This window comes from Anser brachyrhynchus, assembly GCF_964034855.1.
Source record: "Anser brachyrhynchus genome assembly, chromosome: 2".
Lineage (NCBI taxonomy): Eukaryota > Metazoa > Chordata > Aves > Anseriformes > Anatidae > Anser > Anser brachyrhynchus.
This window is the reverse complement of record NC_137695.1, coordinates 44,348,243-44,360,356: the sequence shown is the minus strand read 5'-3', so window position 1 is coordinate 44,360,356 and position 12,114 is coordinate 44,348,243. Positions and strand designations below refer to the sequence as shown.

The window sequence follows — 12,114 nt, the reverse complement described above, 5'->3', positions numbered from 1 at the left end:
CTGCCCATATGCTTCATCAGCTTCAGTCCTGATCTCGCAGGTCTTTCACTGACCCATGTCTCTTCCAAGGTGAGCAGCCATAGTTTAATTTGCATCTTCCTCACACTTTTTTTCCCCCAGCACCTTCTCCAGTTCTACTATATCTTTTCCGGATCAAGACGAGAAGAACAGCATGTAGCATTTATGATGGTGGCCTCTCTGAGCACTTACATAATAGTTTTCATTTTATATGGTCTTCAATTTCTTTTATACAGAATTTCTAACGTGTTTTTACCTTTTGGTCACTGCTGAGCTTACTGTTCAGGAAGGAGTCTCGCTGAACTCTTTTGACATCATGTAATTAAGAGTTCAGTGAAGTTGCACTGAACTACAGCACAGATGTTCCATGTTAGAGCAGCTGAAAATAACAGCCAATCCCTGCCTTTTACTGAACATAAACTGCTGGAGGAAAAAAAATAAAACAATCACCAGCACCACACCAGAGCAGCTTGTATCTAGAAGCAATACTTCTAGAAGTATTTCCTATGTTTCAGCACGAGTTAAGTAATTTAATGTTTTTGAAGCAAAGATTATAAACCTGCAATGGTTTCCACTTTTGCAGACAATTCTTGAATTTCACAGCAGGAGCTTTGCTCTAACCTACATTTTCCATTTTAGTAGGGTAGGTGGGCACTGTATATTCAACGTCTTCTTTCTCTCCCTAGATTTAAAGGGGGTAATGCAAACTCTGCTAACTTTATTCTTACATCAAACAAATGATGCTCACTTCCCTGTGAGCTCCACTGCAAAATCCATTCCCCCTCATCACCAGTGTACCTAGATCATCTGCTACTGACCAACCATGAAACCGTAAATGTTTATGGACAACGACAGTAAGGGTTAACCAGACCTCCGAATATTCATCAGGTGACATCCAGGGTAGGAATAAAACAGAGTTAAAAATTGATTCATGGTTTGTGCTTGCTGCTGGGAGGACAGCAAGATCCCTTCCATTGTCCCATACAACAACACATTTCCGCAAGAACCGTGTCCCTCATCCTGCATCAAGATGCCAGAGAAGATATTAAAATCTCAACAATCTTTCACCAGCTGGTTACAAAGCAACCTACCATGACTTGGACAAAATTTGGGGTTCAGCAATTTCAGCACTCAGGAGGGATGGATCCTTAGGGTGTTACAGAACTATACACACCTGCTACAAAATCAACTGCACATTATGCAGCTATCGGTGCCACTTGTGCTGCCTCTTCCTTAGAAAGGAAAGGCAGAACAGAAAATAGAAAGTCAGAAAAGCCCAGGAAACTTTTGGCATGCCATGGTTTTCCCACAGCAAAAGAGAAAAGGAACAAGAAGCACTTCTCCTCAAGCTAAACATCTAAAGATCTAAACCCTTACAGCTGCGCAGCTGAACAAAAACCTATCGCCTTCCAAGGACCTTTAGAACAGCAGTGAATAAACAAACAGGTTTTACCCTCCAACTTTCATGCTAACAGATAGGTTATCTGCTTTACTTGCTCAGCAGGCCTTTAAGATTACGCTAGTACAAGTAACGACAATGCAGAGACTTGAGAAGCCAGAAGCTTTGAAGTTGATGAGACTCAGTCTGGTCAAGAGGTTCCTCACGTACAGGTTCACCTCTCAGGAGCGCCATCCAAACCAGCATTGCCCACTGCTACCATCCTATAAAAGCTTATCGAACAAAGATTTCCAGTGATAGTGGTCTTACAGAGGCCTGAATCCTTAAGTAAAATGTCTGAAGTGAAAGATAAACCACAGAGACCGCTAGCTGCCCAAGCACCACTTACTATGTTAGATGCTGCTTGGCACATCTCCTAGGGAAAAATCAGGACGGATCTACAAACGCATTTTACCATGCCTCTAAATCTGCTCACAGGTTAAAAAAAAAAAAAAGAGAGAAAGAAAGAAAAGAAAGCAGAGACTATTCTCAACGAAAGCGGGGCTGTTCCTTCTAAAAAGTCACTTTTACAGATGTTTAGATGTAGAGCTTAGAGATATGGTTTAGTGGAGGACTTGTTAGTGTTAGGTCAGAGGTTGGAGTCGGTGATCTTGGAGGTCTCTTCCAACCTAGGTGATTCTGTGATTTATGGCCATAAACTGATGAAGCGCATCTACTACAACGCATTAAGGAAAGCAAGTTTGTGAAATCTGAACTGGAAGCTTATCGAGAAGGTCCAATACTGAAGTCCAGCCGGAGCAATTCACAGCACGGCTTTTTTATTTGAGAACACCACTTTGGCCACTCTTCACCCCTTTTGCCCAAATGCATTTAACACCCATTAAAGGGCTAGAGGCCCCTCTAACCCACTGCAACCCTACCGCCCCTGGTTAAAGAAGAATCTGTTACTCCAGCTGAGCACCACCAGAGGTACCTCGCCTAAAACCTGACTGGTGCAAGATACTAAAGCCCGCTACCCAACGAGGGAGGGAATAAAGCACTCCTGCTCTCAAGGGTTGCAAGTGGCCACCGAGTACTTGCGAATAGCAGCATTAGCGTGGCACTGCTCGACGAGCGTAAGGAGCACGCAGGCCGGTGACGGGCGCACCTCACGGCCTGCCCCCCCCCGCCCGGCTCCTGCCCCCTCAGGCACCCTCGGAAGGACACCTGCCGCCCCGGCCGCAGCACCGCGCCGACCGTATCCCTCCGCCGCGGCGGCCCGGGCTCCCCCCGCACCCGCTCACCCGCGGCCTTGTCCGCCGCCATCCCCGCCGCCGCCGTGCGGTCCGTGGGGGGTTACCGGGCCGGGGCTGCCGAGGATGCCGCCGCTTCCCGCCGGGCGCCGCGCTGCCCCCGGGACTACTTTCCGCCGCCTGCGCCGCTCGGACCCTGCCCGCCCGCCGCCGCCGCCGCCGCCGCCGCCGCTTCCGGGTTCCCGGCGAGCTCGCGACGTGCGGCCGTTGCTGGGGACCGTGCGTCTGACGTCAGGGCGCCGAAACGCTCCGCCTCGGGAGGGGCGGGGGAGCGGGGCGCGGTGATGGTGGCAGGGCGGCTCCCCGCCTCCGCGCCGCCGCCATCTTGTGGGGGGCTGCGGGGGGCGGGGGGTCCCGGCAGACAGTCATAGAGCCATGAAGGTTGGAAAAGACCTCCGAGATAAGCTGGTCCAACCACCCCACTACCACAAATGTCACCACTAAACAATGTCCCCAAGCACCACGTCCAGCCTTTACTTGAACACCTCCAGGGACGGTGACTCCAGCACCTCCCTGGGCAACCCGTCCCAATGCCTGACTGCTCTTTCTGAGAAGAAATGTCTCCTCATTGCCAACCTGAACCTCCCCTGGCGCAACTTGAGGCCATTCCCTCCAGGCCTATCACTAGTTCACATCCATGAGAAGAGGCCGACCCCCATCTCCCAAGGAGTTTTACACACACTTTTCGCACCTTTTATGACCTGGTTCCTGATGTTTATTCTCTCTCTTGGTTCCTCGTTGGCCAAGTACTACTGGTTCACAACCTGTCCGACACTTGCTGCTAGCGTACCTTGAATTTCAGTTTGGTTTTGCATTAATCACTTCAAAATATTTACTAGTTTGTGTGGATTATCTACCTGGCTACCTGAAGTGCTGTTGGTTTGCTTATCGCCGTATCAAATACACATAAAATAAAATGAAAGGTTGTGGGTTGAGATAGAGACAGTTTATTATGACAGAAAGGAAAACAATAATAATAATAATAATAGTACTACTAATAATAATGTGTACAAATCAAGTGATGTACGATACAATTGCTCACCACCTGCTGACCGATGCCCAGCCTATCCCCGAGCAGCCAGTCCCCCCACTCCAGCCAGACCCCCATATAATTGTTCAGCATGACCCCATATGGTATAGAATACTCCTTTGGCCAGTTTGGGTCAGCTGTCCCGGGTCTGTCCCCTCCCAGCTCCTGCTGCACCCCCTGCCTGCCCGCTGGCAGGACAGTGTGAGAAGTCCTTGGCTTAGTGTAAGCGCTGCTCTGCAACAATTAAAACATCAGCATGTTATCAACACTCTTCTCATCCTAAATCCAAAACACAGCACCCTACCAGCTACTAGGAGGAAAATTAACTGTATCCTAGCCAAAACCAGGACCAAGGGCTACATAGATGATCAGAGGGCTGGAGCACCTCTCATATGAAGAAAGTCTGAAAGAGCTGGAAATGTTCAGCCTGGAGAAGAGAAGGCTCTGGGGAGACCTCACTGTGGCCTTACAATACTTAAAGAGATCTTATAAAAAGGATGGAGAAGGACTCTTTACTTGGGTACATAATGATAGGACAAGGGGGAATGGTCTCAAACTAAAAGAGGATAGACTTAGATTAGACATTAGGAGGAAATCCTTCACACTGAGGGTGGTGAGGCACTGGAACAGGCTGCCCAGAGAAGCTGTGGATGCCCCATCCTTGGAGGTGTTCAAGGACAGGTTGGATGAGCCTTGGCCAACCTGATCTACTGGGTGGCATCCCTGCCTACGGCAGTCGGGTTGGAGTTAGATATCTTTAAGGTCCTTTCCAACCCAAGCCATTCTGTGATTTCTATGATACAGGTCTCATTTCCCCAGGCAGTCCTCTCTTGGTACAATGCAATCATACATTGCATCCCCTGGGAATCCTTGGTCCACCCCAATGGAAAGGGCACTATCTGGGCAGTCAGTCATCCTGAGGTGCAAGCATAGCAATTGCTACGGTTGAGACTCTGGATGGAATATTTGACCCATTCTATCCAGGCATTCACATCCCCATACCCTGTTTCAATTTCAAATGTTTGCCTGAGATCCTTTTTTATTTCTTTAACTGTGACAACTGCAGGACTTTGAAGAGGACCTCCGGTTTCCTTCTAGAGTCTCTGCCCATCTTGGGTGACTTTAGGGGACGATTCCCATAGAGCTATCCTGAACCTGACTGTTGGGTCTTTCCCAGTCACATCTGCTCCAAGACCAAAGGTACAGTTAATAAGGTCATCAGCCTTATTAATTGTTATAGTTGTTGGATTACATTGTAGAGGCTGGCAGGTGGGCTGAGCAGTTCCTTTAAATATGCTAATTTGGCTCTTTAACCCTTCTAGGCTATTAAGTGAGCTGGGTGTATACGTCCACCCTTTGTAAGTGGTCGTCCACCATACATTACTCCATCCTGGGCAAGGGAGGCCTTTAAACAATCCACTAGTCTTAGGTTCATGACAAAGATATTTGTTCTCACTGCTCAATCGCCGTTGGGCATTTAAGTTCCCACAAGTCAACACCTCACAAGCATCAAACGTGATGTTTTGTGGTAATTCATTCTTTGTCACATTTACCCATATCTTGACGGGATAACCCACTGCTCCTATTTCCCGATCACCTCTTTGCCAAGTGGTTATTTGGCAGAAGTTCTCTCTAAGGCATATAGCCACCAGGATCAAGGCTAATAATTGGCCTTCCCCTATTGACATTTTTAAGCTATAAGTCTCAAATAATTATGCGTTGATTTACAGTTATGAGCTTCTACCCAGAGTCTATCATGAAGCCTTCCTTCTGATTTTGATCTTCAATGAGGCTTCTGTAGGCACAACTTCCCAGGTATTGGGATTGATGGGTGCCTTTACTCGTGTGTAATGAGTCCAGCCTTTCTCCACCATTCTTACAGCTGTTTCAGTAGTAAGTAGTATTTGGAATGGTCCTTCCCCTTCAGGCTGGAGCTCTGATTCCTTCCAGGTGTGTATCAGGACCCAGTCTCCTGCAATGAATGGGTATACTGGGAATTCCAAGGGCGGTGTTTCAGCCAACAGTCCGTGAATCCTAAGAGAAGTCAAAGAAGAAGACAGCCTGAATACACAGTTTCTGAGAAAAATATCCTTGGTTTCAGGAGTAGGTATTTCACTGCTCCTACCCAGGTATGGTCATCCAAACATCTCATATGGTGAGACTCCTCTATTCTTTCCTACAAGCAGTTTGAATTCTGAGAAGAGCTAAAGGTAAGCATTTTGTCCAGGGAAGTTTAGTTTCTAAAACCAGTTTTGACAGGTGTTTCGTTAATATCTGATTCATTTGTTCCACTTTCCCAGAGGAGGAAGGGTGCCATGCAGTACGAAACTCCCATTTTATTCCCAAAGTTCTCATTAATCCTTGTAAAATATATGAAGTAAAATGGCTTCTTTGATCTATTTGATTCAAAATAGATTCAGTAAATCATCTTTTTCAATCAGTATAGCTTCATATTTTAGTATTCTAGAGTCTGTCCACCATCTTCCTGCTTTTTGAGTAAGGGTAGTCTTCACTTGGTGAGGGATAACAACAATCAATTGCCCCCCAGAGCTCAATTTCCTGCTCTCTTCTACCAGTAAGGCAGTTGCTGCTACTGCATGAACACACTGGCCATCCCTGGGATACAAGATCTAATAATTTAGACATATATGCTACAGGCTTTCTGGTATCTCCCCATTCTTGGGTTAAAACCCTCAAAGCAGCACCTTCATTTACAGTTATAAAAAGATAAAATTATTTATTTAGGGCAGGAAGAGCTATGACTGGTGCTGTAATCAGATCCTGTTTTAGTTTTTCCACTATTTCTTTTTCTTCTTCTGTCCAATTCAATATATTGGGTTTCTCCTACAATAATTTGTGATATAATACCTTTGTTTTCTGTGCATATGCCTCTATCCATAATCTGCAATATCCAGTTAAACCTAAAAATTCTCTTAATTCTTTCTTTGTGCAAGGGAGAGGAAGTTGCACAATTCCTTGAATCCTTTCAGGGTTTATTCTCCATCTGCCCTCAGAGACTAAATATCTGACTTCTTTTTCCACATATTGTAATTTATTCTTAGATACCCTTAGCCCAAGTTCTCCTAAAATAAATAAATAAATAAATGAATGAATAAATAAATAAATAAATAAATAAATAAATAAATAAATCAGGAGTTCATTTGTGGCTTCTTTTACCTTTGGTTTTTTCTACCACAGATATCAAAAAATCACCTACATTTGTAACAACATCCACCCCTTCTGGTATCTGAAATGTTTCTAAAATCTTCTCCAATACTTGCCAGAACAAATTGGTGGGATTCAGTGAATCCCTGAGGCAAAACAGTCCATCTACATTGTGGTTTATGGACTATTTCTAGGTCTTCCCATTCCAAAGGTTTTCTAATAGTTGTTAATTCCACCCTTCTGTTTTCTGAAGTTTCCTTTGTATATCTGGCCATGCTTTCATCATGAAATTAACCTTTAAAAGCCGCTGTGCTACAGGGTCATCAGGATTAGTTCCTGAATACCTTCGCATCCTGTCTCTAAGCCTTTCCAAGAAATCACTCGGAGTTTCATCTTTACTCTGCTGAACCTCAAAGGCTTTAATAAAATTCTGAGACTTAAGTACTGCTTCTCTAATTTCTCTAAATACCATTTCTCGCAAGTCTGTCATATTAACCCTATGCTGAGCATTATTGTTGTCCCAGTTAGGGTCCACATTTGGAAATTTTTGCTCTGCTGGAATCACCCCATCTCCTGGAGGATGATCCCTTTCCCATTCCTGCATTCCTGCTCTTCTAATCATTCTTCATTCTTCGCCTGAGAATAGCAGATTCAGAATTGCCATCGTTTCTCCCCAGGAATATAAATTGTGTCCCAGAAATTGATGTAATTGATGTAATTGACGAAATGGCTCTGCTAATCCAATGGGGTCCTCAATGAGGGACTTCATTTCCTTATTAAAATTTTGTACTTCTCCACTAGTAAGAGGAGCATTTACATACTCTATTTGTCCAGGTCCTAGTGGAACTTCCCTGAGAGGATACATAGCAGCTTCAGTAGCTTCAGTAGTGTTAATAGTGTTAGTATTAGGGAATGGAAAATTCTCAAGATCTTTTCTACATTGTTCTCATTCTTTTACAAGCCTGGGGTACCTCCTGCCTCTGGAGCTAACTTTGTTCACAGTTACTGCCTCTTCTTCCGGAGCAGCTACTACAGCAGCCGCTGCTGCTGCTGCAGCTTGGGGGTTACAAGGAAGATAAATTCTCTAAGGGGTCCCATTCATTACTTCTCTATTCTTCTTTCTCTTCTTCTTTATTCTGATCTTTGCTCAAAAACAAATGTGTTTCTTGTATCCAAAAAGCAGCATAATCTGATTCTTCTTCTGAAAGTGGAGATTTGTTATTAACGTATAAATTTAAGGCCTGACATACCCAATATTCATTGGACCCATATTTTGGCCAAAATACTGCAGTTCCTTTGTTTGGTTCTTTTGTCCAGACTAAAACAATATTTTGTCATTTTCTTCCTATCTTTTCCCTTAGTTTTGTGGTTATTCTTCCAATTTCTTAGCATTCTTCCTACAGGACTGTCAGTAGGCACTACCTTAGGGGTATCTCCCTGTTCCCTGGAATCTTTATTTGCCATTTCTCCTAGTCCCCTTTAGGGTGCTGCTACAGAAATTCTCCTCCTGCAGGGTACCACACACTAACTTTCTGGTTCTAAAAAATGGGGGTGTACTGCCGAGCACTTTACCATGCAAGGGGTACTGTACATCTATGGATTTACCAGATTCCCTGGTGTACTGCCAAGCACTTTACTGTGCAAGGGGTATATACACCAGATTTCCCAAACTCTTCCCTTCTCTCTCTTTTCTCACACTTTGTCTGTCTCTGGCCGTGCCCCTCATGGAGCTACAGAACCACAGATCAGGACTCCACACTCGCTTCGTACAAAAGTACGTCTCAATCACGTCACACAAGAGTCTCACCCAATTCCCAAAGCAATACTTAATATTTCTTACCTTGGTCTGTGCACAGAGTTACTGGGTCAATTCTCAAACCCAGAGTGCCTCCTTTCCCCAGTACTTCATGGATCTTGCTTCTTTAACCAGTCTCGGGCCCTCTGTCAGCTCTCCCTAGAACCACTGCTGTCGATGCACAGGATCACTGAAATCAGCGGGGTGCACCTTCCTGCTGCTGCGGTGACGGGGTCCACGGTAGGCCACTGGATCCCAGATGAGCTCCCAAGTTGTGAGAAACACTCGTTGGCCAATAACGCAGGCTCAGGCAAGGATCTCAGTGAAGTAACCTTTTATTCGCGATTGCAGTGGTGGGCATCTGACAAGCAGGAGAGCGCTTATGGACTCAATTTTCACACCTTTTAAGTCCTGGTTCCCAACTCCCCTGGTTCCCCATTGGCCAAGTACTACAGGTTCACAACCTATCCACGCTTGTTACTAGTGTCATACAAACATTATCAACCTTTAATTCTTCCCTTTGTTTTTCTTATCTTTTGCAACCTCCTTACTGTTTTCAACAGCTTTTCAGCCTTTTGGTCACGTACACCCAGCCAGTGCTTTTCCGCTCCATATCAATCTAGTACTTGTTTCCCCCCATACATTGTGCAATCCCAGGAAGCAACATGCCTTGCATTTCCTATGCTTATGTTACCAATTCCGATGCAAAAAAAAAAACACAACATTTTTGTTCCCACATCGCACAGGAGAAGGGTTTTCCCCTCAGCACTCCAGCACAAAATTCAATTATTTACCTACTGCTCACGCTGCTGTTTCATTCTTTGCCTAGGAGTGCAACAAATAAGCGGGTTTTCCTGGAAGAATCCATCTTGAGTTTCAGTTTGGTTTTGCATTAATCACTTCAAAATATTTATTAGTTTGTGTGGATTATCTGCCTGGCTACCTGAAGTGCTGTTGGGGTGCTTATCGCCATAGCCATTAGGGCGGATGAGGCAGCATTGCGCCTGCGGCCTGCATTCCTTGTTGGATGGCTGCTTGGGCAGCAGCTTAACCCTGCTGGGAGCCCCTCCTGCTGCAAGGCCACTGTCCTCTGGTGTAAAGGACTCCAATTAACATTTGCTATCATTGCCATTATCCTTGTAATTAAAGTACAAGGTGTACAAGACAACAAGAGGTAAAAGACATGAGGTAAATGTGATTTGCAGTGTCTGGAGTAGTCATAAATATTAAAGACTCTTAAACGTCTTTAAAGACTTGGACATACTGTAGATCTTGAAGCATTTCAAGACCCCCAAGAGAGGTCTTTGCATGCCCAGCAGCTATGCACAGCTCTGACCTGTCCTAGGGACAGCAGACAGGCCTGGAGGAGCCACCTCCACCCACAGGTACCTGCAGGACGGGGGGCAAGGCTGCGAGCAGCCTGGCGGCCCTGTCTTGGTGTCCCTGGGGACACACGGACAGTCCACTTTAGTTGCCACTCTGTGCACGTGACTTTCCATCGCTGGGCTCCCCGTCTGCTTCCTCTGTGTCAGGGCGGTTCCTCTAAGATGCTGCTTCTATAATTTTATCATCTGTTAATATGGGAACAGTTTATTGTATTATTTCTCCGGATCTGTTTCTCCAAGACTTCCCTCCATCCACATCTATTCCTGCTAAACATCAGCTTGTTTTCTTCTTGCAACAGTAAGTGTGGATCTTTGTAGATCCACATTATATGATTTTGACCTTGTTGCCAGCTGACAGTATTTGTCAAGAGAGACCAGGCTATCTAAAGCATACCACACCTGTTGCATGCCTGTTACACATTAGATAAAGATTTAAGGATGAAATCTGTCCTTAGGGAAGCTGACCGCAAAACTGGTTTGCTGGAAGCATGATTTCTTACTGGTCTTCTTGTCATAAGCATCCAGTAACTTTATTCTTCTTAACTCTCCTGTTCCACACATGGGAGAGGCATGGTTTGTAAGGAGAGGTGATACTTTATTTAACAAGGGGATACAGTTGGAAAGAAATAAGCACACATGTAGACACACCAGCTCTGAACACCTTTAGACTATGACTGCTTTTAAGGAGCCAAGCTGTGTAAACTGACAAATTTTTGAAAACGCTAGTTTGGGAATTTCAAGATCAGGGTGAATTTTTTATTTTGTAGTTAAAATTCTGAATATTCCAACTTCTGTTTTATGAGTTCTGTTAATCACAACTTCTGCAAATCCTCTTCAATTTACCCTGATCTTCAGACTTTGTTATGGACATGTGTACACATATACGAGAAAATCCTGCAGTCCATATACATAAGCATTTTATTCCAAGCCTCTGAATTTGTTGAATTTCTTTTGTGAGAAATAGCGGCTGGCCCATGCTGTTAGCCCGTACCTGTATTAGACAACAACTGCCAATAAAGTTGTAATAGCAAGCCCTCCTGATGTGCGTATATATTTACTAGTCTTATTAATTATTTATGCTGGTATATTCTGGCTTGGTAAGCAGCAGTAGAAACTACAAAAGCAAAAGCACTTTACTACTAGTGTAACTGTGCATTCTCTCTGACTATTATTAAAACAAGAAAGTTGCCAAAAATCCACCCTCCCAGAGTAAGAATGTCTAATGTGAACGTACATCTCTCTCAGGTTTGCTACTGTGTTTGTCACCAGTGCCAAAACAGCAGCCTGCTAGTCCCAGGGCATGCTGCTCCGAGATAGATGGGCACCACGATGAATTCGCTGTTCCCTACTATACCTCTTCTTTGACAGTCCTGTCAAAGCTCATTCAGCTTGAAGCATGGCAGCACTGGTATCCAGCTTCTCATCTCTTCTACAACGTGATGTCTAGAGGACAGTCAAAGTAATTTGCTTTATCCATCATGCTATGAATTTACTGCGGGGCTTCTTTACCTGAGGGGTACTTGCAGCAATTTTTGGTATACTTCCAGCATTGTTTTCCCATGTTTGTGGCTTGTATTTCCAAAATCAAAATATTCATTCAATTTCTAAGGCACAGATATTTTTGCTGGCTTGATTTTTTTTTCCCCATTTATCAATATGGATGATTTTTTTAAAAGGAACTTGTCACAAAGAAAATAATTTTCCCCCTTTTATTAATAATCAGATCTTACTTGCTTATGTGCATGAAAGGTACTGAAGGAAGGGAAGAGACACATGCCCTTTGTTAACATTGCAGTTCAAGCACACAGTCATGCAATCAAAATTGTCATTGACATTTTTCCTTCAGAAATGAATACTATGATAACATCACTATATTCCTGTAAGGGTAGGGGAGAGAATTTCTTGAATGCATGTACATACAATTTGCATTCTGCCTGAGGTGTAGTAGATCTTGTCAAGTGAGCAGATAATAGAACCTGTGACTGGGCTCAGTAAGACAGGTACGCCATCTGCTGTGGAAGATACCGAAT

General features: G+C 44.4%; 1 protein-coding gene across 1 annotated transcript in view; it reads right to left on the bottom strand.

Moving 5' to 3' along the window:
• Positions 1-2,957, bottom strand: part of CNOT10 (CCR4-NOT transcription complex subunit 10) — a 31,881-nt gene extending 28,924 nt beyond the window's left edge. Inside the window, exon 1 of the mRNA XM_080578304.1 lies at positions 2,701-2,957. Coding sequence (XP_080434430.1) covers positions 2,701-2,722 — 22 coding nt within the window. The 5' untranslated portion in view covers positions 2,723-2,957. The remainder of the gene's footprint in view (positions 1-2,700) is intronic.
• Positions 2,958-12,114: the final 9,157 nt, after the last annotated feature.